This window comes from Branchiostoma floridae, chromosome 3 (genome assembly GCF_000003815.2).
Source record: "Branchiostoma floridae strain S238N-H82 chromosome 3, Bfl_VNyyK, whole genome shotgun sequence".
NCBI classification, from domain to species: Eukaryota; Metazoa; Chordata; class Leptocardii; order Amphioxiformes; family Branchiostomatidae; genus Branchiostoma; species Branchiostoma floridae.
The window spans coordinates 22,910,353-22,937,836 of record NC_049981.1 but is presented as its reverse complement, the minus strand read 5'-3'; the positions used below and the strand labels follow the sequence as shown (position 1 = coordinate 22,937,836).

General features: G+C 43.0%; 1 protein-coding gene across 6 annotated transcripts in view; it reads left to right on the top strand.

Moving 5' to 3' along the window:
- LOC118412402 (pituitary homeobox x) overlaps positions 1-27,484 on the top strand; it is a 93,330-nt gene that overhangs the window by 40,001 nt on the left and 25,845 nt on the right. For 4 of the 6 annotated variants that reach the window (XM_035815234.1, XM_035815239.1, XM_035815236.1 and 1 more), the window contains one exon: positions 15,792-16,005. In XM_035815234.1, the coding sequence (XP_035671127.1) occupies positions 15,792-16,005 (214 nt within the window). Of the gene's footprint in view, positions 1-14,481; positions 14,709-15,791; positions 16,006-27,484 lie in introns of those variants that run through there. The other 2 variants (XM_035815240.1, XM_035815237.1) reach the window with 2 other exon arrangements.

Genomic DNA, 27,484 nt, shown 5'->3' with positions numbered 1-27,484 from the left:
ATAATTTCTTGTCGTGATAACTTTGTTACTTTTGATAGTTAGTCTATTGAAGTGCGTAGTAGCACACCTTAATTAACATCACCCCTCCCGTAGAATACCGGTCAAGTGTTCATATAGGTATATAACACTGTCAAGGCCACCAAGACATGGCCACCACTCAAACTGTCTGTGCCTAAGTGTTTTTTTTAATCTCCCATGTCCATGGTATGTGCTCCTCGTGCCAACTTATGTTGTTATTTTGATCCTCAATGTCATAGGCCGTGGGATTAACTTTGAGATAACTGCTGGAAAATGACAAAGATTGGACTGATATTATGCTTAGTTTAGAGCCATCTGAACTTAATTCTTTATAAATTCAATTTCACATGGTCTAAAATAAATACATCTTCATCAGTGTGCTTCTGATGATGTTGATGAAAAATTAAGTGTTTATACTTTGAATAAATAATAAATACAAACTGACAATTGTGTGTGAGCAAAGCGTAGTACATGTCTAGTATATATTTTATCGTATCATGTACTTTGATTCATATCAATATAGAAGAGTATAGATAATACACCGTGAATGGGGACAAAGCACACTACGTCACACACCGCAAAAAAACAACAACATAAAACCAGGGTATTATTTTCCACTAGTGGTGTAAACGCAGAGACCCAAGAAATTACCAGAGGACGCCCTTCAATGGGTGACTCTTATTTTCGCTTACTTGCCAGTTTACAAAGGAGTTAGTGAAATCTCCGGGCCAATCTCTGTATTCACCTACCGGGGTGAGCTCGGACAAGTGGGGACATGCCTCCGGGCTGATTCGTGTAAAGTTACGCTAAAAAGCTTTGCTCTGATGTGTTACCTTGGCCTTCTGTTTCTTATAGGCCGTGAAAAACTTAACGCACAACCTCGGGTGCTGTCTTACTCTACACTGGTTTTATACTCAAAATATATCCGTGAGGACCTCCGTGAATCCGATAGAGGCACGATAAGCTTGTTTTCTACACATCATCTAAATCCTGATAAACTTGGTACATCAGTTATCTCGTGGCGCTATCGGCATTTTTCAAGACGTTTCATCCGTACATGTACAATAAGAAAGGGTGTCGCCTCGGATAGATAGGGAAAACAGATAACGATCGTCACACCCGGAGAAACACATTTATCAGGCCGCTCTCAGGTGATTTAATTATTCTTTCCTGCCCTTGATGTCACTTGAATCTAAACAGATGTCACTCTCAGAGTGTACTTGTCTCAGGTGACACTGACAAGACACATGTAATTGCCAGTGTAGGTCAGATGTAAAAAAAATCAGACGACAGATTGGCACAAGGTCGCCATCTTGAAAAAAAAGAACAGTGTTCGCGGAGCTATCACAAACTTAATCGTAATATTAGACTTCAATGAGTTTTTGATATGATACGGTAACGATAACGGGTAATTTACGGTTGTTACTTCTTTTGTTGGAGAGGGTGTGTTATGATTTATGAGAAGGTTGGCAAGACTAGACTACTATTCTTGTCTACAAGGCTCATTAAACGTGTACGTACAACTGGATTCCGCTGAGGGCACATTGCCCGGACACAAAGGACAGGTTATTGTTGGTGATGAACACAAGTAGAGATGGCTACAGAGATAAGAAGTGCACAAGGTGGAAATGACCCACACCTGCGCTTCGTCAGAGGTTTCTGTCAGAAGTTTGTAAAGTTCACTGAACGTAATGATGAGCGTTGATCATTACACGGCCACACGACCCCTAAGTGTACCCCCGACTTCTGACAGGTCTTCTACTTCGCTTCACCCCGCAATCAACTTTTCTGCTTGAGTAGTGCCGGAAGCACCGGGGGCTCCGCCGGCGGCTCGTCGGGCCCTGGCTTAACCTCCTCCCGACGAACATCTTTATTCGGCACGAACACCTGCAGCGAGGGCACATTCTCATGCAGATGGGCCAATTAGAGCCGCGAGCCGGTCATCCAAAGTTTTGTGATAGTTTAGTCATAGTTTACCTTGGGCGACAGCCCCCTGTATCTTATTACTCTTACCGGAGTCGTCCCCAAACTTGGGCGGTAATCTCTAAATTCTACAGCCACGTCAGACCGACTAGTCCTGTTTATTTGCACAATTAACATCCACTTTCCCGACATTAGTTTTCGCCCATGATCCCCACAATTATGCCATTGTTGGAATACTTTATTTGCGTGATATTTTAGCCCCTTTTTGAGACAGGGTTCTGCCCGGACAAAGGGAGCGGAGACACCAAAGTCGAGACGCTTATAAGCTGATCCCCATCAGAAGAAAGGACCCTTAACAAGTTACAGAAAAAAACATGATAATCAACTTGGCGCGAACGATACATCGATCCATGCGCATCTCTCACCGGTTTAGGATTCATACCACAGATCCATGGTTCAATAACCGTTAACTGCTTTTCGTTTCCGAATATTTAATTGCCAATCTTATTGCAATTTCGGATAAATCAAGCTGCAAGGAGAGATGGTTAAAATTATAGTTCAGCGTCTGCCGGTAATTGCCCGTAATTGGCGGGAAAATATGGCGTGGCCATGCTATCATAGATGATGAACATGATAAAGGTCTTAAGGTATCAAAACTCTAAAATTGCAGTAAAATATCCGCCGTGATTTCTGCCAGACAATGTGGGCCGGGACTCTCATCTTCTGGCGCTTGTTCCGTGACATTTAACGTTGTCTGTTTAATGTAGCGTTTAGACAAGTGCCAATAATATTCATGGAATGAGGACAGTTACAAATTATATTACCGACACCAAGATATCCCAGAGACAGCATACAAAATTAAAAATGCACTAAACTAATACAACAAAAACATAATTTACATAACCAGACTATGGCTAATACATACAAACCACAGCGTATAAGTACGCTACCACCAAAGAAAATTAGCAATTTTGTTAACGTTCGTAAATTCTGTATTATTGTATCTTAAGTAACTTACTTGTGATTATTTTGTCCGAGTACTAAATTCTATGAATGTTTTGAATGTAGAATTTTGAATCCGATATCACACGAAGGAGGTATAATAATTTTTGTCTTATTTTGGGACACAAAATTTTCCCTGTCGTTTCTGGTGCACAAGATGATCTCCCGACGCGCAAGGCTCGGTAGGGACATAGTGCTCGGTGATGTGCCATCATGGCCTCCGCAAAAATCCCCGAGCTTCTCCCAAGGAAACGCCAGGAAAATTAAAACAGATCAGACAAGACATCCCCAGCATAAAGAGACACGAAAGGCTCATCAGGCCATGAAATCGCCGGCCCTGGGAAGGATTTCCCTCACGAATAAATCTAAATTGTATTTTCTCGACTCTCCTTTACTCTTCATTTGTGGCGGTTAAGATGCCGTGTGGGGAGGGATAGCAGGCTTCAGCCCCTTTAAACCCGGTAGTGTCCTCCCCGGTCTAGAAGGGATTTCCAGGGAGATGCATGGCGTTTTAAACCCGCTGAATCTATATATCTTGATCAATTGCGCGTTATGGCCAGCTTTAGGAGCAGCTTCATTGGGAAAAGGGCGGTATGATCTGGACAGGCCCTTTGGCCCCGCACTCGCTGGCCGTGCATGCAGAGTACGCGCGAAACGTCCGCTGCATACATTTCACCAACAAGCCTAGTTTTAGTCACAGATACGCTGTCCTATGGCCGAGAAAAACTGTATCATTGCAATATATATATTTTCAGTTTGTTATTGGACTTGTTTCATGATCAAATGGGGTGCCATATCCACGCGGTACATGTAAATGGAAATTACATCTATTTTTGTGTAAAACTGCAATGTAGATAGTTGTCTGCGTCTATTATCTGGATTCAGGCTTACAAACTGTGACGTTTGACAGAAAAAATCATTATAAGAATTTGATTTTCATTTGTCGTTTACTGTCAGCCTTGTATTATCTGAAGACGGGACAGCCATTTTCTTATTGTTCCTATTTAGTATGTTCGCAGAACAACCACATAGATATTGTGCACTTTTGCATTATATCATAGGATTATGAGAAAAATTGTACACCTATGTAATCGATACACTCCATCCTATAGAATTGTCACATAGTCAACCATAAACGTGTATATAAGCCAGGGAAACATTTTTTAGCATTTCGACAGCAAACCGTTCAATTTTTTCCATGTATTTGTCCTCTGTGTACTTAACTTTAATGTTAACGAATGTCTTTTTTTCTGCAACAGTCCTACTTCATTTTTACACTTTTTAGTGCGATCTAAAGCAAGAATGATTCCAGATTTCCAAGTTACAAATCATCTGATAAATCATCACAAAACTCTCGCCATAAATCACACTTTACGTATCAGAGATATCGTACACTTTGCGCTACCCGGTTTTGACGCTTTGAACTTTAAGCCGTTTACATACGTGGCATTGGGCGCGCGGGTGTCGCCAGAATTTCGATGATATCATGAATAAAAGCAGCCGGTATTGTGCACCTTAATACCTGTATTGAAAGCGGAGGTGTCGGCAGCCGGGACCTATGACATCTCGGTTTGGGCTGATTACATGTTTGTGTAATGTGACAAACCATACAAGGCGACAAACACGGAATGAATCAATCAGAACCCGTCCCTTTGACACCTTCTAATCACCCGGGCTCTACCTGTCGTGCCAAGAAGAAATTACGACCTTCGAGACAGGGAGGGACGGCTTAGCAAGACAGAACGCTCCGTTTGGACTAATAACTGGTTTGCAGAGGTGCATTATGATTAAGGAAAATTGGTGAATTGTCGGCTTGCCTTTGGTCGCGATTTTTCCGGTCAAAATCAATAGAGAGCGATCCCGCTGTCAAATTCCTTCTGTTCTTGAGTTGATGATTGGATTTTTCAACATTCTAAATTCTCCCAGGTAAGCGGCAGGGTAGTCATTATCTAGATCACATGTAAGCCCCAGGTACTTGGTGGTAGTTATCATTGTGTTTGGTGATCATAGGACAGGAACTCAGGCTGACATGGTCATTTTTCTATTGTTAAGTTATCAATGATTATTAAATTTCTCTGTCGCCATAATTGATTTCTGGTTCCTCTGCAATATGAATGTTAGTTTGAATTCGGATGATAGAAGTGGAAGTGACCTAAATCTTTTTAAAAAAATAAGGATGAGCCCATCATACGTCGTCCTTGACAATAATATACCTGGGAAGCCACAAATTGACGTTACATGACCAAACTCATTCGTTTATACTAATCCATATTCATATCGGTAAACCTCAATGTTGTAACGTTACAACTTCAGCCTTATGCCACAATGTTGTGTAGATAGCCGCACCTCTTCTGCATTTGTAGAAAACTGATTTTTTTCTTACTTTCTACCAATTTTGCGACTTCACAACAAAACGTGTAAAAAATAACATATTAAGACTAGTTTGTAATATCACTGCTAATAAAGACCTATTCCTTCTGACACACGGAAAAGTATTGAAAAAAAGATGTAGTTTTCATTGTCGTTTGTCGTACAAAAATGTACGGAAATGTCTAATATGTCTGTTGAAAATACTATTGACTACATATTGCTGAAACGTTTTGTTGCCTAGATCTATAATGTACATTAAGATTATGAAATGTAACGTAAGTAGATTATCAGGAAAATATTTCTGTTACCTTTGATATGAAAATCGAACGAAAAATGTATTAGAAATATATATTAGAGACGTATAAAATATGGTTTTACGAAACAGTTATATCAGGATGTTTCAATGAACACTGATGAAGAGCACCAACTGCGAGTGTACGTTTGATTAATGTTTTTAGTCAGTGAGCACGTACAATGTTTAAATCCTACCGTTAAAAAGCCCGTTGGTGCTTTCTTTGAGAGTATTTAATCCGCTTGACTCAATGTAGCTTTGTGATTCATCAATATGACATTAAGCTAACCAGTGAATGGTCTGTGGAAAGGAAGCCTTGCAGTAGGGATAGGAAGGAGCAAAAACACAAATGCCGAGGAAACGAGCGAGTTAGCTCATCAATAATTGAATGAAGACCTTTATTGCACATTTTTGCCACACCGGGCTAAGTACAGGTCACAACAAGACATGTTGAAATGATACAGTTCACAGATACAAAATGAGACTATTGCTGGATAAATTCAACTTCTCCTCGCTTTTCTGTTATAGTGGAGATGACATAATTACAATGTCCGGCACCATGTAACGTTATATACTAGTACACTGTGTATTAGACAATCGAGGTTAAGTTTTTTGGGGATTTTTTTGTAGTGGGAACTGAAACGAAAAAACACGGAAAAAATACAACCTTGTTTGACGATAAGGTCGCGATGTGTAAGTGTCAAGGTAAAATGATAAATCACTTCTGGTAAATGGGACGAAAGGGCGTGTGTGACCAAATTATAACAGTCTGGAGGTATTTTGTTGGGATTTCTACCGATAAAGGGTATTTGTCCAGTTTGAGCTTCTTGCCCGTCTCTTTGTGTTGTCTGAAAGCGCGGCCGGGTGTTCCGTACACCGTTTCTTACGTGTGAATGCCGGGGTAATAGCTGTTCTCTTCTCCACAAGTACCGAAGAGAACTCCATTTCCTGTCTACTCACAGATAACACAGACACGATATGTGGAGTAGGGTAGCGGCGTCACCATCACGGCGGCCGGGGTGTTAATGGCTCCTCGTCAGTCAGTTGATATAACGTCCTTGGTCATAAACAGTGTAATAGCCATGAACTAAGCAAGTCATGCTGCGAGCAGGCGACACGTTTTACCCTGTGTTGCGAATTGTATAAGAAGCCAATGTGAAGCCAATGTCGGGCTGGTCGGTTAAACCAATGCTCTGTCCAGCGGATGTTTAACGCATCCTGACTTGCAACTTAACTCAAAGTCACAGTAAGTCACAGTAAGTTTATGTCACATGGGAGCCACCATGTCAGAAGACTGGTGTAATAACGATCTTAGTAAGGAACGAGTAGCACAATTACGGTCTGAGTAACAAGGTCAAAGTAAAAACTAAATCCAAGGTTGAACAGCAAGTACGGTAATACAATACAAGCAATACAATACAAGGTAGCGAAGAAGAGGTCAACTAAGGAAGGAATCAAGAAGTTGTTGTTACACAAGGCGTGAACCACGCGGGGTGTCTCATTCTAAGTGCTGAATAGTCGTAACAATATTACTCAGTTCAAGGTTGAGCATCAACTTCAAATACCAGTTCGTTAAGTCTAACTAGGCTATCAAGCAGCCTGTACGTCTGGAAAGGGTGTGTTCTGGGGTGGGTGGGCGGGGAACACACCCCGACCGCAATGAGGTACAAGCCACGAATGGTTAGGGGAGGGGATAGAACATCTGGGGTAGGTTGGGGGAGGTTCACTTATGCTTCTGTGATCCGACAGGAAATGGTACTTCTCTTCTCCACAAGTACCGAAGAGAACTCCATTTCCTGTCTACTCACAGATAACACAGACACGATATGTGGGGTAGGGTAGCGGCGTCACCATCACGAACAAAAAAGGATAGAACAGACGGATTAAGTAACGTACAGGTGGTACCGAGCACACAACCAACACCACCGGAAAGGTTCGTCGGCTGGTTGGATGTCATGTTCGGCATCGTCAAGTCAACACACAGTTCCTACGGAGTACAGGTGACCATCGCAGCCGAAAGTGTCATAGCTGGAGGGAGCACTACCGAGGTATCGTCCAGTCAACACCCAAACCTACGGAGTACAGGTGACCATCGCAGCCGAAGGGTCGTGGCTGGAGGGAGTACTACCGAGGCATCCGGTCAACACACACTTCCTTCGCAGTACAGGTGACCATCACAGCCTACCCTCATGGTAGCTGGCGTCACTAACAATGCATCTTCCTGTCTGGCACACTTGGCCGTACGAGACAACTCAACACGGTCAACAGGGACAAGTACATGTAGATGGCAAGGGAGAACCGTCTCAGTCAACAGAAGGTTGTTAAGGTCATGTCAATGGACAGGTTAGATGCCAAAGGGAGATGGATGGGGTAGGGTAAGGGAAAGGGGTAGGGTAAGGAAAAGGGGTGGGGGTGGGGTGGGAGTGGCTGTACAAGCAATAGTGTAGGAAGTAATCTAACAAGAATTAAGTAATCCAACGGGTAGTTACAAGCTAGGAAGCAAGTTCCTTGAGATACGGTACATGAGGTACTGAAAGTTCAAGTGTCCAGTATAAGGCAGCCAAGGTGTCCTCGTGTCGGCTGTCAGACTCTGGGTCTCTGAGGGAGGGGTCCGATAGACGCGGTGTCGACCCAATAGGTGCAAGACCATGCTTCCAGTGTCAGTAAGGTGTCACATAAGTGTGGTTGTGGAAAGTCCTGGCAGTACAGCAACAAGGTTCTCGATCTGATCCGTGTTAGAGTCAGAGACCGGACAGAATTCCCAAGTCTATAATGGCGCGTTCCGGTCAAGCTTGTTACACCTGGGCTCAACACTTGATCCTGCCAGGGTTGATGTCGGGGGTCGCCTGTGGGACTACTCGGTGCAGAGCATGTACTGTACAGTCTGTACATAGATACATACATACATACATACAATATATACGTACACATATGCATATAATGACGTTTAACTTCTTCGCTGTCTGTGATGATCTGTAATCAGGACTAAGAACTAGTCATCAGCAGGTGTTAATTCGGAAGGCTGCGCCTGTAGGAGTTAATCTGTAAAGTCCGAACAGATGACGATTCAATGGTTGAGGAAAACATGCGCTTCTCAATGACGTGACTGGAGCCAAGTGGTGCTTTGCATGAAGGCACAGGTAGCATGGAAGAAGCATGGGTAATTAACGAAAAGTGTAATACAATAGTATACGTGTGTGAAAGCCGTTAACTCGATGTGGTACTCGCACCTGTAGTGAGAGGACACAGCCTGAATCTACACCAGGCCTAACTGATAACAGGATAGGAGAAAACACACAAGAATTTGTGCCTGTCAAAAACAAATAAACAACCCTGGGTCAGTTCTCTGAGGGGGGTATACTCCGTATGGCTGGGGACACAGCATCACCTTGTGATAATTAGAATTCCTAGATGTAGGACTAGGAGAAAAGAAAAAACACAAACTTGAGCACTGTTCAATCTTAGGGGGAATCATCCGTTACTTTTATCTAGAACCTTCTGGGGGCAGACTGGGCTACCCTAGAAACAAATTTAACAGAAGTGGAGAGAGAGACTGGTATCAATAATTCCCTTGCACATGGGTGTCAAGGCAGGAATGTACCAGGCGGAAAACCCTCAGCATGGTGCCATGTGTGCCTAATTTAACCTTCCAACAAAAGAGGAGAAAAAACACAAGAATTAGATCTAGATGTGTGGAAAAAACCTGTTTGGGAAACGGTGATTGTTATTCAACGATTAAATTGAGCATCACCGTACAAAATGAAGAAAAGTTGTCGTTGTTCCTGAGGAAGTTTGAAAAAGGGTGGGTGTGGGGTGTTCAGATCGGCCACTCGGGTGGAAGTTCATCCGTCGGTGGTACGGTAGGACAAGATGGTCACCGATGAAGACATCAAGGTCACATGTCACAGTGCGGAAGGCAGTTGAAGGTAGAACTCACAGGCGAATTGGGAAGTCCAGGAGACGAAGAGTTGACTTGGTCAGTCCAGTAGGAACGGGGCAGCTTGGTAACCAGGGCTCAATAAGCAACAGAGTTTATCCAGAAGTGTTCAGCACAGAGTCAGGTGATTGTAGGATCATTGTAGGTAATCCGTCCAAGTAAAAAGGTGGCAGACCAAGGAAAAACCCTTCAAAACAAGGCAAACTGAAGAGCACAACAAACACACCCCGACCGCAATGAGGTACAAGCCACGAATGGTTAGGGGAGGGGATAGAACATCTGGGGTAGGTTGGGGGAGGTTCACTTATGCTTCTGTGATCCGACAGGAAATGGTACTTGAAATTACAGGTATTTTTTGCACAATATAATTCGGATCGGATGTGAAACCGACTTCAATTTTGAGATTTTACCCGTGAATGTCGGGCATATTTCATGTTTCCTTTGATCGTGCGATTTGTCAAGGTTGTTTTTCTACCATGGCCAAATGGAGAACATTTGCAAAACTAATCATTTTACAACGATAGCATACTTTTAATTGGGTTCATGTGCGTTTTGGACATTTTCTTGCATTGCTCTTTTAAAGTCATGTATAAAGTGATGCCTTCTTTTCTGGCTGTTGAGGGAAAATTGGGGGCTTTGACCTTTACAAAACGACCTTGCATACCTCGATGAAGGTTACGCAGAAATAATCAAATCAAAGCTTATTCAAAAAGTTGTCTCGTTTTTTGTTTCTTCGATCTTTTATTTACTTTTATTTTGATTCCTAAATTAGCAAATTGGTGGTTTAATGTTATGACGGAGAAAAAACGATGGTGTAGCTTTTAATTGATATTTCCAGTGGATAAACACATTTAATGAGAAAACCCTATTGTTGAAATACAATATACACATTCACTAAATGTGCTAGCCTTAGTTAGTTCTGTTCGATTCACAATCACAATGACAAAGTTATCTCACCAAACAACTCACTAGTCAGAACGTATTATCCAACCATTGGACTGGAATCAACCGTCAAACTTTACATCGGAATTAATCTTAAATAAAATATGATACACAGATGTTTTTTTACGGCGAAAGCGGTGTCCATTTCCAATCCGCCGGGTCCATTTCATAATGGCATATCATGCTTCTGGAATCAACATCAACGTTCGCACTTCTCGCAATTATCGAATTAGCTCCTGGCCAATCAAATCCATTACCCTTGTGTCTGGCGACACCGCAGGTGCGCTGCGTGACAACAAAAATGTCCCGCCGAGCGGCATTGTTCCCGCCAAATTGTTGCCCTTTGTGGTGGGATTATGTTGGAAGGGACCAAGTGTCCATATGATGAATGAACTTTGTGTAGAGATAACGCTCCCAACTTTAGAAGCCATACCAGTGCCGCAGGGCTACCTGTAACACAAGTTGACGAAAAAAACAACAGCAACAAAACAAACAAAACAAAAAAAAAAGCTCACAACCAATCAATCAAAACACACAATTTACTGAGGACATAAAATATTAATATTCGTGAATTATTGCCCTTTATTTCCATTGTTATCGTTGATGACAATAGTTTCTTTTATTAATTGAGTGTTTGTAAGCGAGAGTAGAAAACATGGTTGAACACGTGTAGATTATGTTGTGGACAAGCGGACGATTAAAAAGTCATTAATCTTCATTTCTCAAACGTCGGCGGTGGGGATGTACCTACCTGTGTATTGCCACAGGTAACGTGTCTCACCTGGTGAGAACTGTACATGGGTTTTTAGACAAGAAATATTGGTTGGGTTTGTTTTTGTTACAAGTTCAAAAACTCAAGTTATTAGACTTTTCCTTTATCACGGAAATAGGACAAATTAAGTTAAGCGTCACTGAGTATGCAAACCTCCTCTACAAATGTAGGATGTCTTGAAGTTCACAACCCGCTCGGGCACAATTTTAAGGGGTTCCATTCGAAAGGGGACTGCCCACTTTGGAGACGTAGATCCAGTGATGTGAAAGCGTTAGCCTCATATCATGCCAAACCTTTGCATTAGTTAAAAGAACCCAACACTCTTAAGGGGGTTCACACGTACACGCGTGCGTATATATTCAAGTCCGTATGAGGTCCGTATAGACCTCTACCAAGCTCCACAGGTCGTTGGAGAAATAGTAGAAAATGGACAAATATAGACAGATAACATGTCAAACGAGTTAGCTGGGTCGCAACCATACTCCTCGGTCAGCTAACTCTGCTGTCATGTTATCTGACTATATTTGTCCAATTTCTATTATTTTTACTATTATTATTATTTACTATTAAGTGGAGCCAGGTAGAGGTTAAGACTTCCATACGGACCTCATACAGACTTAAATATATACGCACGTGTGAACCCACCTTTACAAAGAAAGGTAGAGGCGACCCAATATGCTTGGCCAAAAACGCCAACAGTGGTGATGACGCCTTGCACTACAGCTAGCTACTTGAAAATAAAGGCATTATTCTTCAGTTAAGGATGACAGCTTTACCTTTTCTTTCTATGTCAAAATATTGAAGAATCATTTAAAGAATTATTTTGCCTCTACTCGGGTCCAGACCCAAACTCTACTGTAATCTATTGTTTTTAGAAGCATTGCTTATTCGGTTATTCCAATAAAAGCTTATATAATTTATTTTCTTATTTAGAAAAAAATACAGCATTATTATTGCCGCATGGTAGTGATTGAAGAATTATGGTACATTTTACATATATTTTTCTAATTTGGCTTCAAACAACAGCAATAGCAACAACAACGAAGACTGGAACGCACCTGTCCAGAAGAGCTCAAAAACACGAAACTTTACATAATGTCATGTTTTAATCCCTCACAGCGTAACGGAAATGTTACTTAACCATGAACCATATTCTTACCATGCGTATCAATATGAAGGAGCGTCTTATAAAAAAAAAGAACTCTGTGAGTATTTCTGAATACTGATGTCTCGATGCCCGTTATTGTTTGGAAATGACGTCATAAGAGACAAGATGGCGACTGCACCTGTTTGTCAAGAATTCAAAGTCAGTCAAGTTACTTCCAAGGACTCAAATGTGGTTATGTCGACTACGCAGCCCATTGCTAAGAACTTAACACTATGCATAGAGCTGTAGGATATTTTGTTTTTGTCTGTGAGATATAAGTTTGTATATCATCAGTATTATCTATGAATATTTCATGTAGGAGAAAATTAATCAACTCTGTTAAGCAACAAAAGTAGGCTTCGATCTTTTGTGTGCAGAAATTCTAGGTTTAGATCAAATGTAGAAAATGTGCATTACATATTTTAATTCTCTTGAATGCAATAAAGAAATGCAGTTATTCTGGCTATCTCTATATACACCTCGTCAGTAATTCAGGGTTTTATCCAGGAGTGCTGTATTGTCCTCTCCTTCTGTCAACAGCCCGCCGTGTTCTTAAAACAAAATACTGTCGACTAGACCAGATGTGAAAACAACCCGCGATCGGTCAAACAAATACTGGGAAAAAAGGAAAGAGTTCAAATTTGGACACGACGACTTGTAGTCTTCAAGCAGATCTAGGGTACTGTCAGTTTTTCATTAAGGATTTACACATCGCTTACTGGAGGCCATGTTTTTCCCTTTTCACTTTCCCTTAGGGGCCGAAAAGTAGAAAAAAGTGCAACACATAACGTTACACTGTTGCAAAAAAACACATGTAAAATATTTTGATTGAGCTGGTTCCTACCTGGAGCTCGGTTCTGATATTGTTTTAGCGCCTAAAAGATTTCTGTCCGATATCTTGCCGTTGATAAATTTTAACAATAATGTCAACGGTAGGTTCTTGATGAATGCACTGTTTTGATATAGAAATAATTACATTTGTAATGTCTAACTGATTTCAACATACATATTAATAACTGCGGACAAATAACCTTTTCTAAAATGATATCGTTGTTATTGTTGCTAGGTGGCTAAAGACATTTTGTAATGTTGTCCGTTTTGAGAAAATTGCAACGTTATATACAGAATTCACAAAACAAATATGTTTGGGAATCTTTTCCTAATTTGAATCGGTTGTGGTACTCATGCGCCAGATGCACCTGCTTCTATCCTCCAGTGCGCATGCGCCGGGATTGACACAGTTCCGGATAATTCCGTAATTAGTCGTGGAACACATTAAAGGCCACCTTTTTAATTTTCCGCTATGGAAGGGTTTGATGTGCCCGACTACAAGGGATATTTCCAAAGACCTACAAGCCGGCCGCACATGTGGACGAGCCAGGCCAGTCGCTTTGATATCAAAAGGACACGTGCTTGGTTCGATATTTTCATGAGCCCCATCGCAATCCCACCGAGATCAGACGCATGTATTTTAAGAAATCTCGTGATAGACTAGCTCACCGGTGTCTTAGGACTGGATCAGAGAGATTAAGGGAAGTTAATTACTATACGCTCCTTTATCGAGCACCCTAGACCCCACATAAGTCCCGTTCTTTCCCCCACTGTTGTTTTTACTTCTGTGGGTAGGATGGTTTAAAACACCGAAGTACCACTCTGTAAAACGGTTAGGAAAGCCGGGGCTGTGGTTTTAAGGTTTTAGGTTCTCTTCTTCTCCACACGACCTCTCGGGGAAGACATGGAAAGGTGCAATCCCGAGATTTTACACTGGTTACTGAAGAAAAAGTCAGGAGATTCCGGCTAGATTTGTGGGGGTAAACCCTGGCCATAATCTAATAAGGTTTAATAGGGATTCCCCTGTAAGTATATCTAGGGGATCTGAAGCCCAGTGTAACTTTCTGAGTGGATTAAGTCGGTGTTTTCCCTGTCTAGTACAGGTGCGTAGTGGTTAATAAAGGCTGCTTATTTGGGCGAGCCCTCACTTCTAATTGATATTACACTGTGCTCCTTTTTCTTGACCAAACAGAGTTGAGCCGACTGCATGTAGTTAGTTTACTCTGCGTGTTTCAAGTGGTGTTGGCCATACTTACGCCCGGTGCTACCCACACCTGCGGTCTACAGGAAGAGACTATACGGCAGATTTGCAGTAGTCGCTATCAAGACGTGTAACGTTATATACGTTGGACAGTACGTCTATAGCTTTCCCCCCGTGACGTTCAATATCGGAGGGACGTGTGTGGATTTGGTGAGGATGGACTCTGTGTTTTTTCTCCGACCCTATCCTGTCTTCGTGTACCACAGAAGCACGGTATTTTGCACTCTTGTTTAAAATTTTGTCCTACCCCACACCACATGGCCAGAACACGCGCCTGTCAGGGTGCCTGTTAGTTGAAAAACTCGATATGGTTCCGAGTCAGACGATCCAGTAGCAGACGCCCCGTGTTTTAAGCCGGACAGGAAGAGCAGGGTATCCCCAAGCTAGCGGCTGTGGATCTGCGTGCAGGCAATTTGGGACTTGTTTCAAATTCTGGGGGTTCTGGACTGATAACGAACCTTTTTCCCATGTATAATTGCAATAACGAGTCGAACTGTAGCGGGGAAGGGCTTGTGACATAATTGACTCCACATCGCATAGGAATGTTGGAGTTGGACTAAGGGATATATAACTGTCCATCAGTCTAACTAGCATTTATTTCCCTATTTCTTTACTTTTTGTTGTTGACGCATTTTGTGACTGAATTGGAATACAAACTTGCCAATAGTAACAACTGCGGGTCTTGAGGAAGACTTGTTTATATAACTATAGGGGAAAGTTTTAAATATAACACAAAGTTTAGAACACTGTGTATGTATGTAATTCTGGTCTAGCACTGTGGCAAACCGACCATGTTAACAGGACTGTCGACAGCTTAGAGAAATTTGTTTGGGCTGCTCGTTTCACGCAGGTTTGGTGCCAAGAACTTGATAAGAGAGCAGAGCGCCAGAGGGTCCTGTGAGCGACCTGCGTCTGTTTTCCGTCCCTGGCTGCCCCTGTGTGTACCTGTCTAGTATAATTTGTCCGCCCCTCGTAATAATCGGGCTAATTACAGGGTCAATTTTCTCTTTCTTCGGCGGTGAAGATTCCAACACCGATAAATCACACCGAGCACTGCTACTTAGTCCTTCCTGTCAGGAGTATATCAAACCGCCTACTTTCCTTTGTTAGTAATATCTTGAATTACGCCACACAGGTTATTAACTTAAGCGGCCCGTGTTGTTCTCCATATGTTTGGATGTTAGTATCCGGCAGAAGCACTAACAGAGCGGAACTGTCAATAAGTATAGTTTTACCTGCTGGTTTGTAAGAAGGTTATTTATCTGTTAGAACTGACACAAGATGTTTCTGTCTCAGCCCCAGGACTGGATGGCGTCTAGCAGTGACGTGAAGCCGCACCCGGCAGCGCTCGGGATGGCCGCGGCCGCAGCAACAGGGCTCGGCGGGACCACCGACGGCACCGCCCGCCCGATCACCCCCAGCGCTTCGGACGAAGACTCCCTCGGGCCAACCTCGCTGGAAGGCGGAGCCGAGTCCCCCTGCGTCCCCCGCACCGACGATATCACGCCAGGTGAGACGACCTTACCTTTCTAGCACACCTGGTTTGTGTCTCCTTCAAAAATGTTTGCCCGAGGTGTTCTTCTCGTTTCCGTGTAACACGTACAAATACAACTCAACAAGTGTGTATACTTTTGTCTTTTACTGATATTATATACACTTGTCAAATGTTGACATGACATTGTTATATTGCATAGCGAGCCGATGTATAAGTGGGGCGAACTATCCGAATGTTACCGCACGTTGTATATCAGTATGTACTAGCACCTCAAACGCAATCCCGCGCGCCCTCCCCGTGCCTTTACCTTACATGCACACCTCTACCCGCATGAGTGTGGCTTCAGTTTTAAGTCACACCCCTATCCTTTGTAAGCAAGGAAAAATATCCATCTTTTCTTCTGGGCCGCGCAGTTTTAATTTCTTCCACTATTGTGGGGCGAAGTTGCTTTGTCCGGAGTTAATTCCTCTCCAAGCCTGCCAATGATCCCCCTGTTGTTTTTGACTCTCCACTCCCTCGTTGGGTGTTAAGAAGACGAATTTTCCCCCGAAGTCCCTGCGCCTTCACCCACCAAATTGAATCAGGTCTGGCCGAACACAGGACCGCACACACAGTCTGGACATCAAAGAGAGGACCGGACCGGGAGTTCGGCCGTTCGTTGTGTGGACGGATTAACCCTGAGAGAGGAGACATTTCCTAAAGTTTGAACCACGAGGAAATACTGACAGGTGGACGCATGGTCAGGGCATTGGCTGTCCCTGAAGTCTGACCGCAGAGATAATGGTTTACATTGCACGCCTTCCTAGCCTCAACTAGCCGCATCTTAAGTTCCTTAAGAAAGGGGGGTTTGGTTAGTTTAAGAACCCGTATTGCCCCGATGACCTGTGAGGTAGACAGCGTCCCCGCTATTTTTTTGGGATTACGTTTCGTTGCGGTGCCTAATTTTAACTTTTTTTAGGTATAGAAAAGTATTGTTTGTGACAAGATTAAAATACGTACATTTACAGACTTGAAAGAAGAATATGGCCCACAAAGAAATAATCGCTACTATCAACAAAATAAAATAGTGTTTTGTTTGGTACAGATGATTTTTTTCATTTGGGACATATACCAAGGAATTGGTTAAGATGTGAACATTGTTCACGCCTCTTTGGGGTCAAATTTGCTGGAAGAAATGGGCTGACTTTCTCCTCTGTCTACAGTTTCTCTACTCAAGCCAACGATGCCCCAAACGGTAGCAAACAGGGGTAATTTGCATGCAATACAGTGGAATTGCTGTTTACCACTTATTTGAAAGTTTTCTTGTATGCGAAGTATGGTATATGGAATTTGAGAAAACATAAACCCTATTGAAGTAGGTGGGAGGGGGACTACATAGATGTATGCTGTCTGCCTAAAGGTGAAATATTTGTCTTTGTTCCCCACGGCTATGTTTGTGGTATAAAAGTCTCAAATTCGCATGACAGGAAAGAATGCAAACGATGATGGTATAGAATTCACAACTGTGTTGTTTCGTCGTGTTGCATACAAAATGATAAATATATACATATGTATATATTATCATATGTATATAAGAAGGGAACATGCCAGAAATGGTTGCAATGTTGCGATATTTCTAGAAATACAGAGGAAATGTTCTTAGGTGGTCCCTACAAACACACACATACACACGTCAACATTCTTGAAGACTTCCGAGGATAAGGGAATGAAAGAACACTGATAAGGATGACCCGGTTTATTGTCAGACAAAGTATCTGTTTACCGGTAATATCCCTACGCCTGCTCACATTCAAATAGTTCTGTAAACAGTGTAGTCATAGTATCTAAAAATACAGATTTACAGGACTGAAAATATTTCGCCACCAGTCACTTTAGAAACTATGTTTATAAATGCTGCAACAAAATGCACAATGAGTTATCAATAATTGCCGTAAAGCAACACTCAGGTCATAGTTGTAAACAAATATGAAAGAACGCAAGAAAAAAACGACAATGACATTTTTTTTGCTGCTAGAATTTGACAAACAAACAGGCAATCGGCTTCGTGTAGAATATCTGAAATTGTTTTCGTACCATTACATTTCAACAACAAAGGGTGCCAGTTTCATAGTCTGGGTAATTAGCTGAAATAAAAGGTTGTTCCAGGATGTGAGATATGCTCGGCTGGTCACCCTACCCTTTAAAATTACCTTCGCCACGTTTACCGAGAATTCCTCCAAAGAAATCGAGTCAGTTTTAAGTTGCGGTAAAGAATGTGCCCGCCACTTGAAAACAATTATTTCGTAGGTTGTTGTTGTTGCTGAACAAAGCTGCATTTCATATAATTTCATACAAGGCCATTAGTACTCACCATGCGCAAGTTGACGGACTTTGTGGCATGTAACTTATACATGTTTTGTACAATAGAATGAAACATGACCAAAGAAATAGACAAGACCAAAATCGCATTGCACTCAAGTTATATGACTAATATCATTAGCACAACTTAACGTATATCGGTAAGGCTCCCTTTCCACTAGACGGCGATCGCGCTGCGCTCGTTCTGCGACCTAAAAACAATTTGTGTAACTTTCAATTCCATACTAGGTATATCATACAAAATGTGAAAATGTGACTGAAAGGGAAAAAACCCACACTAATCGTAAAAAGATTCGTTTCTTTTCTATACAATTCGTTGACCGATCTGTCATATTTTAGGTCGCAGAGAGAGCGCCGCGAGAGCGCCGTCCTAGAGAAAAGGGAGGTATTACTGGCAATCAAACACAAAATAGGCACAGATACAATGTCGTAGGTACAATTAGTTCTGGAGTGCACCACGCCGCCCTCCCCACGACAAAAGTTGTCAAATAAAAACAATGAACTTGCATACAGTTTATAATTCATTTTCTTGCATTGTTTGTTATGACAATGATGTTTGCCAAAATTCAATTCAACAAGAATGTAAATGTCTGGATACCTTTCATTTAGACTACCACATTTAATTTGAATTTTATTACTGTTTCTTTTTTTAACTCTAAGCTACGTCATTGAATCACACATGAAAATTCATGTTTGGTGCTGATGTAATAATGAAAGAAATGTTGGCTTTTTGTGTTGAAATGACAACAGTTTTTTTTAATATATCGTTTCTTAAATTATCTGTGCTGCTGGGAGCAAAAGAAAGGTGACAAAATTATTAGGTTTAGGGAAAAATGTTGTGTTTCCTGTTTCAGTCCTGAAAAAAATTAGGGTCGGAAGGTAAGGATTATCTGTTTTAATTTCTTTTCCAGACTTTGGCAAAGATCTAAGTGATACAATACAAGCAAGCAAAGTGTAACTGAAATACAACAGTACACTCACATTTTCAAGGCCAAATTTTACTTTTGTGCATAATGGTTACAAATCGTTAGATACATTCATCCTTCATTAGATAGGACAAGCAGTGTTTTTACTTCAATAGGAAGCAGGCTGAATAAAAATTCTAACTGGACACTATGACTCCACTGCCCACCCAAAAAAGAGACCATGGTCGGTAGGTTGTTTTATGTTATGACGGCAAACAGGAAACACGATCGGTCTTAAACATTAAAATAGTATTTTAATTACCCTTTCACCATTTTAAATAAAATGCATTTTGACTGAAATTTCCCCGTTATGAATGATTTCAAAACAATTCATTTTACACATTTAGAAAGTTTTCAAAGAATTCAAATTAGGCTATGTAATCTTATTTCCGGGCAGTTGAATATATTATATATATATACGTATACGTCTGTGTGTTTTATCTGGCAAATCCCTTTGCCAATATTTGTATAACATTAGCATATATAGGGAGAGTATGTATGGCTTTATTTGTAGTGAATAATATAATAGCTACTTAGTGATGAGATGAGAGGATAAAATTCCGGAATTGTAGTAAGTATGTTTAGGAAAGCCTTGTTTAACCGGTTATTTATGATAAAAGCAGCGAGGTAGTTTACAGTATTTCTTGTTTTCAAATGTTTGTTTTATGATTTTGTGGATACTGTATTCGTTTTGTGTGCTTCGCAGATGATTTTTCGTTATACCCACAAGCCCCAACCTCCCAACTTGAACTGTTGTGTAAGAAAACGTTGTTTTCTTTGCATAACCCGGTCAGACTGTTGTTCAGCTTTCTTGGAAAATAGCAGGGCTTGAGTCAAAGAGTTCTGACTTCGGAAAAACACTTTAGAGTCTCAGCATGACGTGTTTGGGTAACCGTGGTGAAACTCGGCGTGTGAGAGCAAAGAAAATAATGGGGGTTTTGTGGAGATTTTTCTTCTTAATTCCCGTCGCTACGTATGACGCTTAGCAAATTCTGACTCTGTGATTCTGACAGAGGAAGGTCTAACGGTAGCATGCTTTTTAAGGATTTTCTGTCTTAGCAGGATACTTTATGTATTAACGCTCTACGTACGCTTTCGACTCTACTGGTATTACCACAGTGGTGGGATGGCCTTTCCGACTAATGCATTCTCAAACGGGGATATTAGTGTCTCTTACGGAGTAGCTTCTAGGAATGAGGTATTAGGATTAAGAGGGGACGTTTGCTTTCATCCGAACTGAGGCAACATCTCTCAATCCCTGTGTTTACATTTAGAATCACTCTCCCCACAACCACATGGTTCCGGGGCTCCACACACGGTCGGGGGACGGGGCCACGCCGAACTTTTCCAATGTAACGGATCTGGAAGAGTTTGGGTGGGGTGGGGAGGGGGTCAGGTGCGTCGTGTATACCACTTTTAATGTCGACTCTTTCACGTCGTCTGCGGCGTCTTTCTTCGAGTAGGTCGCCGGATCAAGCTAAGCTCTTGCCAAGTCTTAGGAGGGCTTACACGGCAAAGCGATACGGCTTTTCTGCACGCATTTCCTGGGCGCTAAACAGGAAATTTTGCCGGGAGCAAGACTTCGATTTGGGGGTTTTGGACGAGTTCTTCTGCGCTTAACCCAATAAGCGTCCATTTTAATTGCGAAGCGCGCGGCGGGCTCAAAGAGGGCCCCGCGCCACCACCCGCATTTAAAGTCTTTTCCTCTTGCCTTGTTTCCTTCTCGGTGTAGGTACAGATCTGGACGCGTTTGAAGTCCACAGGAATATTCATTCGTGAAAGCTGCCACGGTTTATTACAAAGAGGGTAACCAAGCTAGCGAGAATCTACCCAGAAATCCGCGCGGCGCTTCAAAGAACAGAAGGGCACCTGCGTCAAGCCTACCCTCCCCGCCGCGCGATTCGGGACAGGCCCCGCGCGCTCCAATAAATGCGGTTGCGCTATTTTAGAAAGATAACTAACCTTGCAAATGAGCACATAAAATAAGAGAAAACCATTATGGCCATAACGTTCTCTAGAGAGCACTACGTTAGCCCTTTCAGGAGCCAGCGAAATGAGAGGATTAGGTTGAAATTACCATTTTTGCACAACAAACGTGTCCTGCCTCCTCAAGTTGGCGGCGCGAACCATACATGAAGGTGAAGAGCGGTTTGCAGTCACCGAAAATAAGTCTGACGGGGGGCCTTCACATCACTCCGCATGAATCTTTCACCACCACTCATTTTCCGAACTTCGTTTGATTCTCAACGATTCCTTTCTTTTGATATCTGGGACTGCGCCGCTTTTCTTGTCGCCGAAATTGATTGTATTATTCAAGAGATTTAGGAGGGTTACTCTGCGATGCATGAGCCGCTTTTCCAAATTGAAGTATCGTTTTACCGATTTCGATTACCGCCTGCAAAATGCTGGATATTGCGGATATTACACGAGCGTATCTATTTCATTTTGATGGGAATGCCCGTAAATTGACAGTTGACGATTTCGGAAGAGAGACAAGGCCGGCTCTACGCCATATGTCAATTCCAGCCCGCATCAGCGATTTTCTTTAATTTTCCCCGGGCCAAATCTCGGAAAACAATCGAGTGAAGAGATGTCGGGCGCTGAACGGCAAGAGGTGGCAAATAAAGATAGATTGAATTTGGAGCTAAGCTCATCACAAAACGAACGACGCGGGAAAAATTAACAAAGCCCCAAATTAGAGGCAAAACCCGGCATTAGGGTACGGTAATGATACAGTGATCGCGAGTTTCGCGATAAAGAACTTTGGAATTAGGGAGAGACTACCGAGACTATATTGAGCTATAGGCAACCGCACTATGCATACAGTCGGATGAAAGTTCCTCAGATTTTAAGCTACTTGGATATACCCAATAGCCGTAGTACCTTATAGAGACTAAGGGTGTAGAAGGCTGGAGTATTAGACGCCTAAATTGTCCCCTATCAGGTCTTAGCTCGACTTTGAAACAGTGACGGCTAAGATATAAACAGGCGGCAAATAAAGTCGGGCTAACGTTTATTTACTTTCAGTCGGGCGAGTTCTGTAAGCTAGAATGTGACGGGGGTTTTCCTCGGCTCGGGAGGAAAATAATTTTCGGTATCAACGACTGGATCCGCTAAAATCCTCGGGTTCTAACGACGCTTATGCTAGGTTAGACTATAGTCCAATTTCCTATCTTACACGAGAAGCCCTGATAAGGAATGATGGACGAGCGACGCTCGCTCTACTGACAGGACTTCGGCGGGATGCGAGGGAGGCGCCGCCGGGGCAAGCCGCGGAAAGTGGGCGCTATCAAAACGGAGAGAGGGCGGGGAGGAGGAGAGGGAGAGAGCGGTCGATATCTCTGGGAGGCAGGACAAGCTTCGATCGCTCCTCCGCTGGTGTAATTAAGACTGGTAGGAGGAGGAGGAGGGAGTCGACTCGATGGGCGCTCTGCTGCCCATTTTGCAGGAGTACCTGACGCCTTGAGCTCCTCAACTCGCAAACATTAACACCAGCAGGTGGAAACGACATCGCACCACAACCACTATCTGTCACAAACCAATTTCCGCCGCTCCAGACTAAGCTGTACCGTTCATTCTCAACACAGCTAATAGTTGACTTGTTCTCTTATTTAAAAAAAAAATTCTGTCGCCCTCCCTCTCTCATTCCGTCCTCCATACAAGACACTGTGTCCTTGGACAGCATTTCCTTTTTAAGTATTCTTTGGTCTTTTAAGATAAGTTAACACCACGCACACCACCTTCCGTGTCTTAAGAGAAACTCATTGTCAAGGAGCTAAGATTCACATCCGCTACTAACCCCCCTCCCCCAGGCGGCAAGACACTTCCAGGCCCCACCAGCAACTTTCAGAAGGTCGACAGTCAGTTATAGACAGAGGAAAATCCCGCTTGCCCTGTTGAAGTTGGGGTCAGGGCTTGCTATGCAGTCCCTCTAACGCCTAATTGACACTGAACCCGGCAGCGGTTCAAGTTCCCAAACTCTAGTGCTACGATACGATCACACAGTGTCATTATAAGTACGGAGGCAGGAATTGTTTAGGTTGAATCAGCAAAACTTGGCACGAGAGGTCACTCCGATAGTAAAACTCGTGAAAGGAGTTAAACTCCTACGTTTGATTGAGCTGGCCAGGGTCGACAAGGTGTCAGGGAAAACGGCTGCACATAACTTTATCGGGAAAGTAGTCGTAAAATCGCCCCAGAGAACATAATGGAAATGGTTAGATCGATATTTGCGAGGGGACGTCCTGAAATAGTTAAACAGACTGAAAACTTTTTTATATCGTGGTAGTATCATCGCTAAATTTGTTTATTTCTTAAATTTTCCAGATTTTATGGCGGTGTATTTGTCAAACGAACGTGTTTTTTTTTTATAGTCCAAGTTGAAAGAGGCGATTGAACTCTCGCGAGGTTTGGCGTGAGTTCTATCAAAAGTTAGCACACTCGCGATCACAGCCGAATCATTTCATAAAACAAGTTGCCCTTCTGTCAAGGGCGTCCTGCCTTGTGTCCTCTACGGTCCACAGACCCCGCTAACAAGGTCCATGATTAAACCATAGACGTGGAATATATGATTAGGCCTCCTCATCCCCGGAAGATGCGCCACTTGCGGCCCTTTCGACGGCAGGAGGTCGCGGGGTCCATTACACCGCTGGCTTTATCACACCAGGCCATCTCACCTGACTATGAATGCGCGTTACGGCCCACCCAATTTGTGAGACCAGATAAAAAACACTGATGGCAACAGACTGAAATCACCGCCGTCGATAAGGACTTAAAGCCTGTATTCAGGGCGGGGGGAAGGAATAAACGGGTTGGGAGGGGAATCTCGCCGGGTGACAGGCTCGGGTCTCACCATAATGGAACTTAGAAATCTTCCTCTGTCAATCAAAGACTTCAGAACAAAGACGACAGGTAGATAGCCATCGGGGGGACATATGAGGGGACTTTCCACGTCCTAGTTGTTTTGTGTGGTCTCCCCGGCTGTCCATCTAGGTGGTATTTGTGACCTGGTGACACTAAGTTGTCCGGAGCCGTTCTTTCCACTTCGCCGTGAGTAGGATTAAACCGGGACTCTATTTCAGAGAAGATGGACTGCCTGATCCCTCCCGCCTCCGAATCATCCATCCATCTCTCTCGTTACTTAAAAGCGCATCTTCCTTTCGCCTAGATTGACCACTTCGTCTAAATACCCCCTTTTCGACAATTCCTCGGGGTGACGTTTGGACGCGGGAAATGGACACACTGATCCTCACCCATCCCGACTCGTCAATTTGCATATTATAGCACACTTGATCGATGTACCTTTCTTAATGTCGATTCCAGCCTCCTGTGTCACCAAGCGGCGCGCTAATTTCGCTCCAGATTTCTTGTTAATTTCAATTAGAGTTTGTACAGAAGGATTTGTGTGATGGATGGAGTTTTCGCCGGGAAAATTTCTCACAAGCTGCGCGAGTGTGTCAAGTTATCGATCGCTTCGCTTCTCTTTTTTTACCCCTTCGCTTCAGGGAGAGAATCCCTGTTCCCCCTTGGCACACTGTGCGACGGTTTCTTGATGGAGCGCGGAGAAAAAAGTTTGAGCGCCAACTTTAGGCTAGGGCGCGCTCTATGACCCGAAACACTTACTTCCCCGGTGTTGAAATATTCAGAACAATATTTCTGTCACTTAGGGTCGCCTTAAATTATTCATACAGCGGAGATGAGCAGTCCATTTAAAAATTACATCAATCAAATCATGTCTGATTCAATTTGGAGTACACGTTTCGCTGTTAATATCTCCATTAGTGTTCCCCCTCCGGGGTCACCTTTTCCCGCTAGCACAAGTGCCCCGGGAAAGGGCCGAGCTTTGCCGCGAATTTCAGCAAGAATTACCGTCGATGGAACGGGATATCAGGGTGACCCGAGGGGCCAAGCATCCTCCAAGTACATCATCCCGCTGCTTTGCGAAACTGCACGTGTATATTATCTGATATTACCCACTTTCTGACAAACGCTGTAGCGAGGATATTCGTTTCATGTCGCGGGATTTCCATTATTACAGGGTTCGTAAGTCCGTGTTTCGGGCCGCATCGACCGACTTCATCCAGGTTCAAGACCGGATCTCCAAACTTTACAGACCTTTTTGAATTTATGATGAGTTTGTGGATGTGTGCCGTTTCACCAGAGTCACCCCTGTACCGTGCAGAGCGTCCTTCCGTCTGTGTCCTAACCCTTGCGTGACTTCATGTCCCGAGCTATTTCCTAAACGTGACTGAGACTTACCACTTCCACATCCACCCTGCTCAAATCCCCTTGCGTGAAAAAAAGAACCCCCTTTGAAACACCACAAGCACTCACTCACCCACACACACTCACCGCTCCTTGTACCGTTCCGTCCTCCAGGAAAAATATTTCCTTTGGCACTCAGCTAAGAAATCCATCACAGTGTCTTGTATGTGTAGTGATTCTCACGTCAAAGTGCTTTTCAAACCAATTTTCCCTTGCCCCATTTATTTTTCTCTGTCTCTCTCTCTCTCTCTACCATTCCCACCACGTGTTACAATGTTTTCTATCACATCGAGTTATAAAAGATAGAGACACGCCAAACTGTAATTGTGGAAAAAATGTTGATCCGAGAGATTGATAATTTTGATCCGAGGGATATCTTTGTACTGGCGGATTGTAGAATGAAGAGATGGGCAGATATCCCTGCAGGTTTAGCGGCCATGATAGGCAGCTATCCATTCTATAATGTGGATGACTCCGCTCGCAAACCGCCGAAACGCCCCTCTATTAAAGATCCACAAATAACTCAAAATCAAGAATTATATCAATCATATCACCCAGGACTTATCTTGCATACTTGTAAGTTGATAATTAGATACTTTGTTCGTTTTAAAACCCACCTGCTCCATATTGGTACATACACACGCCCGGGTATATGTACAACATTATCAAAAGAAGTTAGGTGTTTGGTCTTATAAAATTTGAATTTTGCTTCAAATTTCAAGTTTAAAAGAAATGTTTTAATAAAGAAGGTATTATAGCAGATTATTCACGTATCAAGATTGAAATGTCATTTAAATGGGTTACTTATATGTTTTATTAAGGTAGGTTTAGAGGAAATGCGACTTCAGTTTTCCATTAATAAACTAGCAAACGAAAAAATGGCACGTCGCCGTCAAAAGCGTTCAAAAATAATTCCCGTCGGTAGGACGGAGACATGGCCTTGTCTGTGAGTGCGACATATGAAACATACATAAAGAATCAGCCACTTTTATGGGGGCTTAAGAGGCCTAATTCAAATACTGCGACCCGCTCTCTCCCTCCCCTCTGTCTGTCACTGCATCCATTCCTCACTGATGGAGTCGGAACCCGAATCACCCGCGGGTAAGACATTTTCCATTTCCTTCCACATTTTCCAGGGGAGTTGAGAGCACGCCTTCCTAGCGGGGAATCTCTGAATTTTACATTTCTACAGGGTAAAAAGTACGGAGTGTGTTTTTCCCGCTGGATGTTTAAGTGGTGCATGGATTGCGGGGATGCCGTTCTGTGCGCAGCGCGGGTCAGGGAGGGCAGGGAATTTCACGAGAGTAGTGAGGCGCGAATTCCGCACGGCAAGAAAGAAAAGGGGACTACAACCCCCATGACTGTTTCCACTGTCTACCTTAAATTCGTCACTTGATCAGAAAAGGATGGCGCCCAAATCGGCTTGGGTTTTAGTTCGGCTTGCGGCTTAAATATTTCCCCAAGCGAGCCTTTCCGAGTCCTAGGGTACACAGAATACGAGATGGGAGTATTTGACATGGAGTTTGCACGGTTCCGGGCGGCGTTTCTTTCATCGTTAGCTATGACTATGTTAAACAACGGGTGTAGTTTATGTGTTTTTGCGGACGAATTGGTTCCGTTATGGAGAGGATTACACAAGAGGAAAGAACGTAAAGGATAAAGGTAGATGTCACCATACCAGCGGGTGAGAAAAAAAAGAAGAGCCACTGTTACGCACCATGCTTGAGCACGCTTATGTCACCGCAGAAATATGCACTCTTTAAGTGCAACTCCGGACAAACCGGTTCCTCCCATACAACAATGTCATCTTTACAAACCCAAACATACCTGCCAACTAAGCGAAACGAGTGGTGAATAGATTTCGCCCTTATTTTTTTAAATTTCGTTCTAAGGCGTCATCCAGGTAT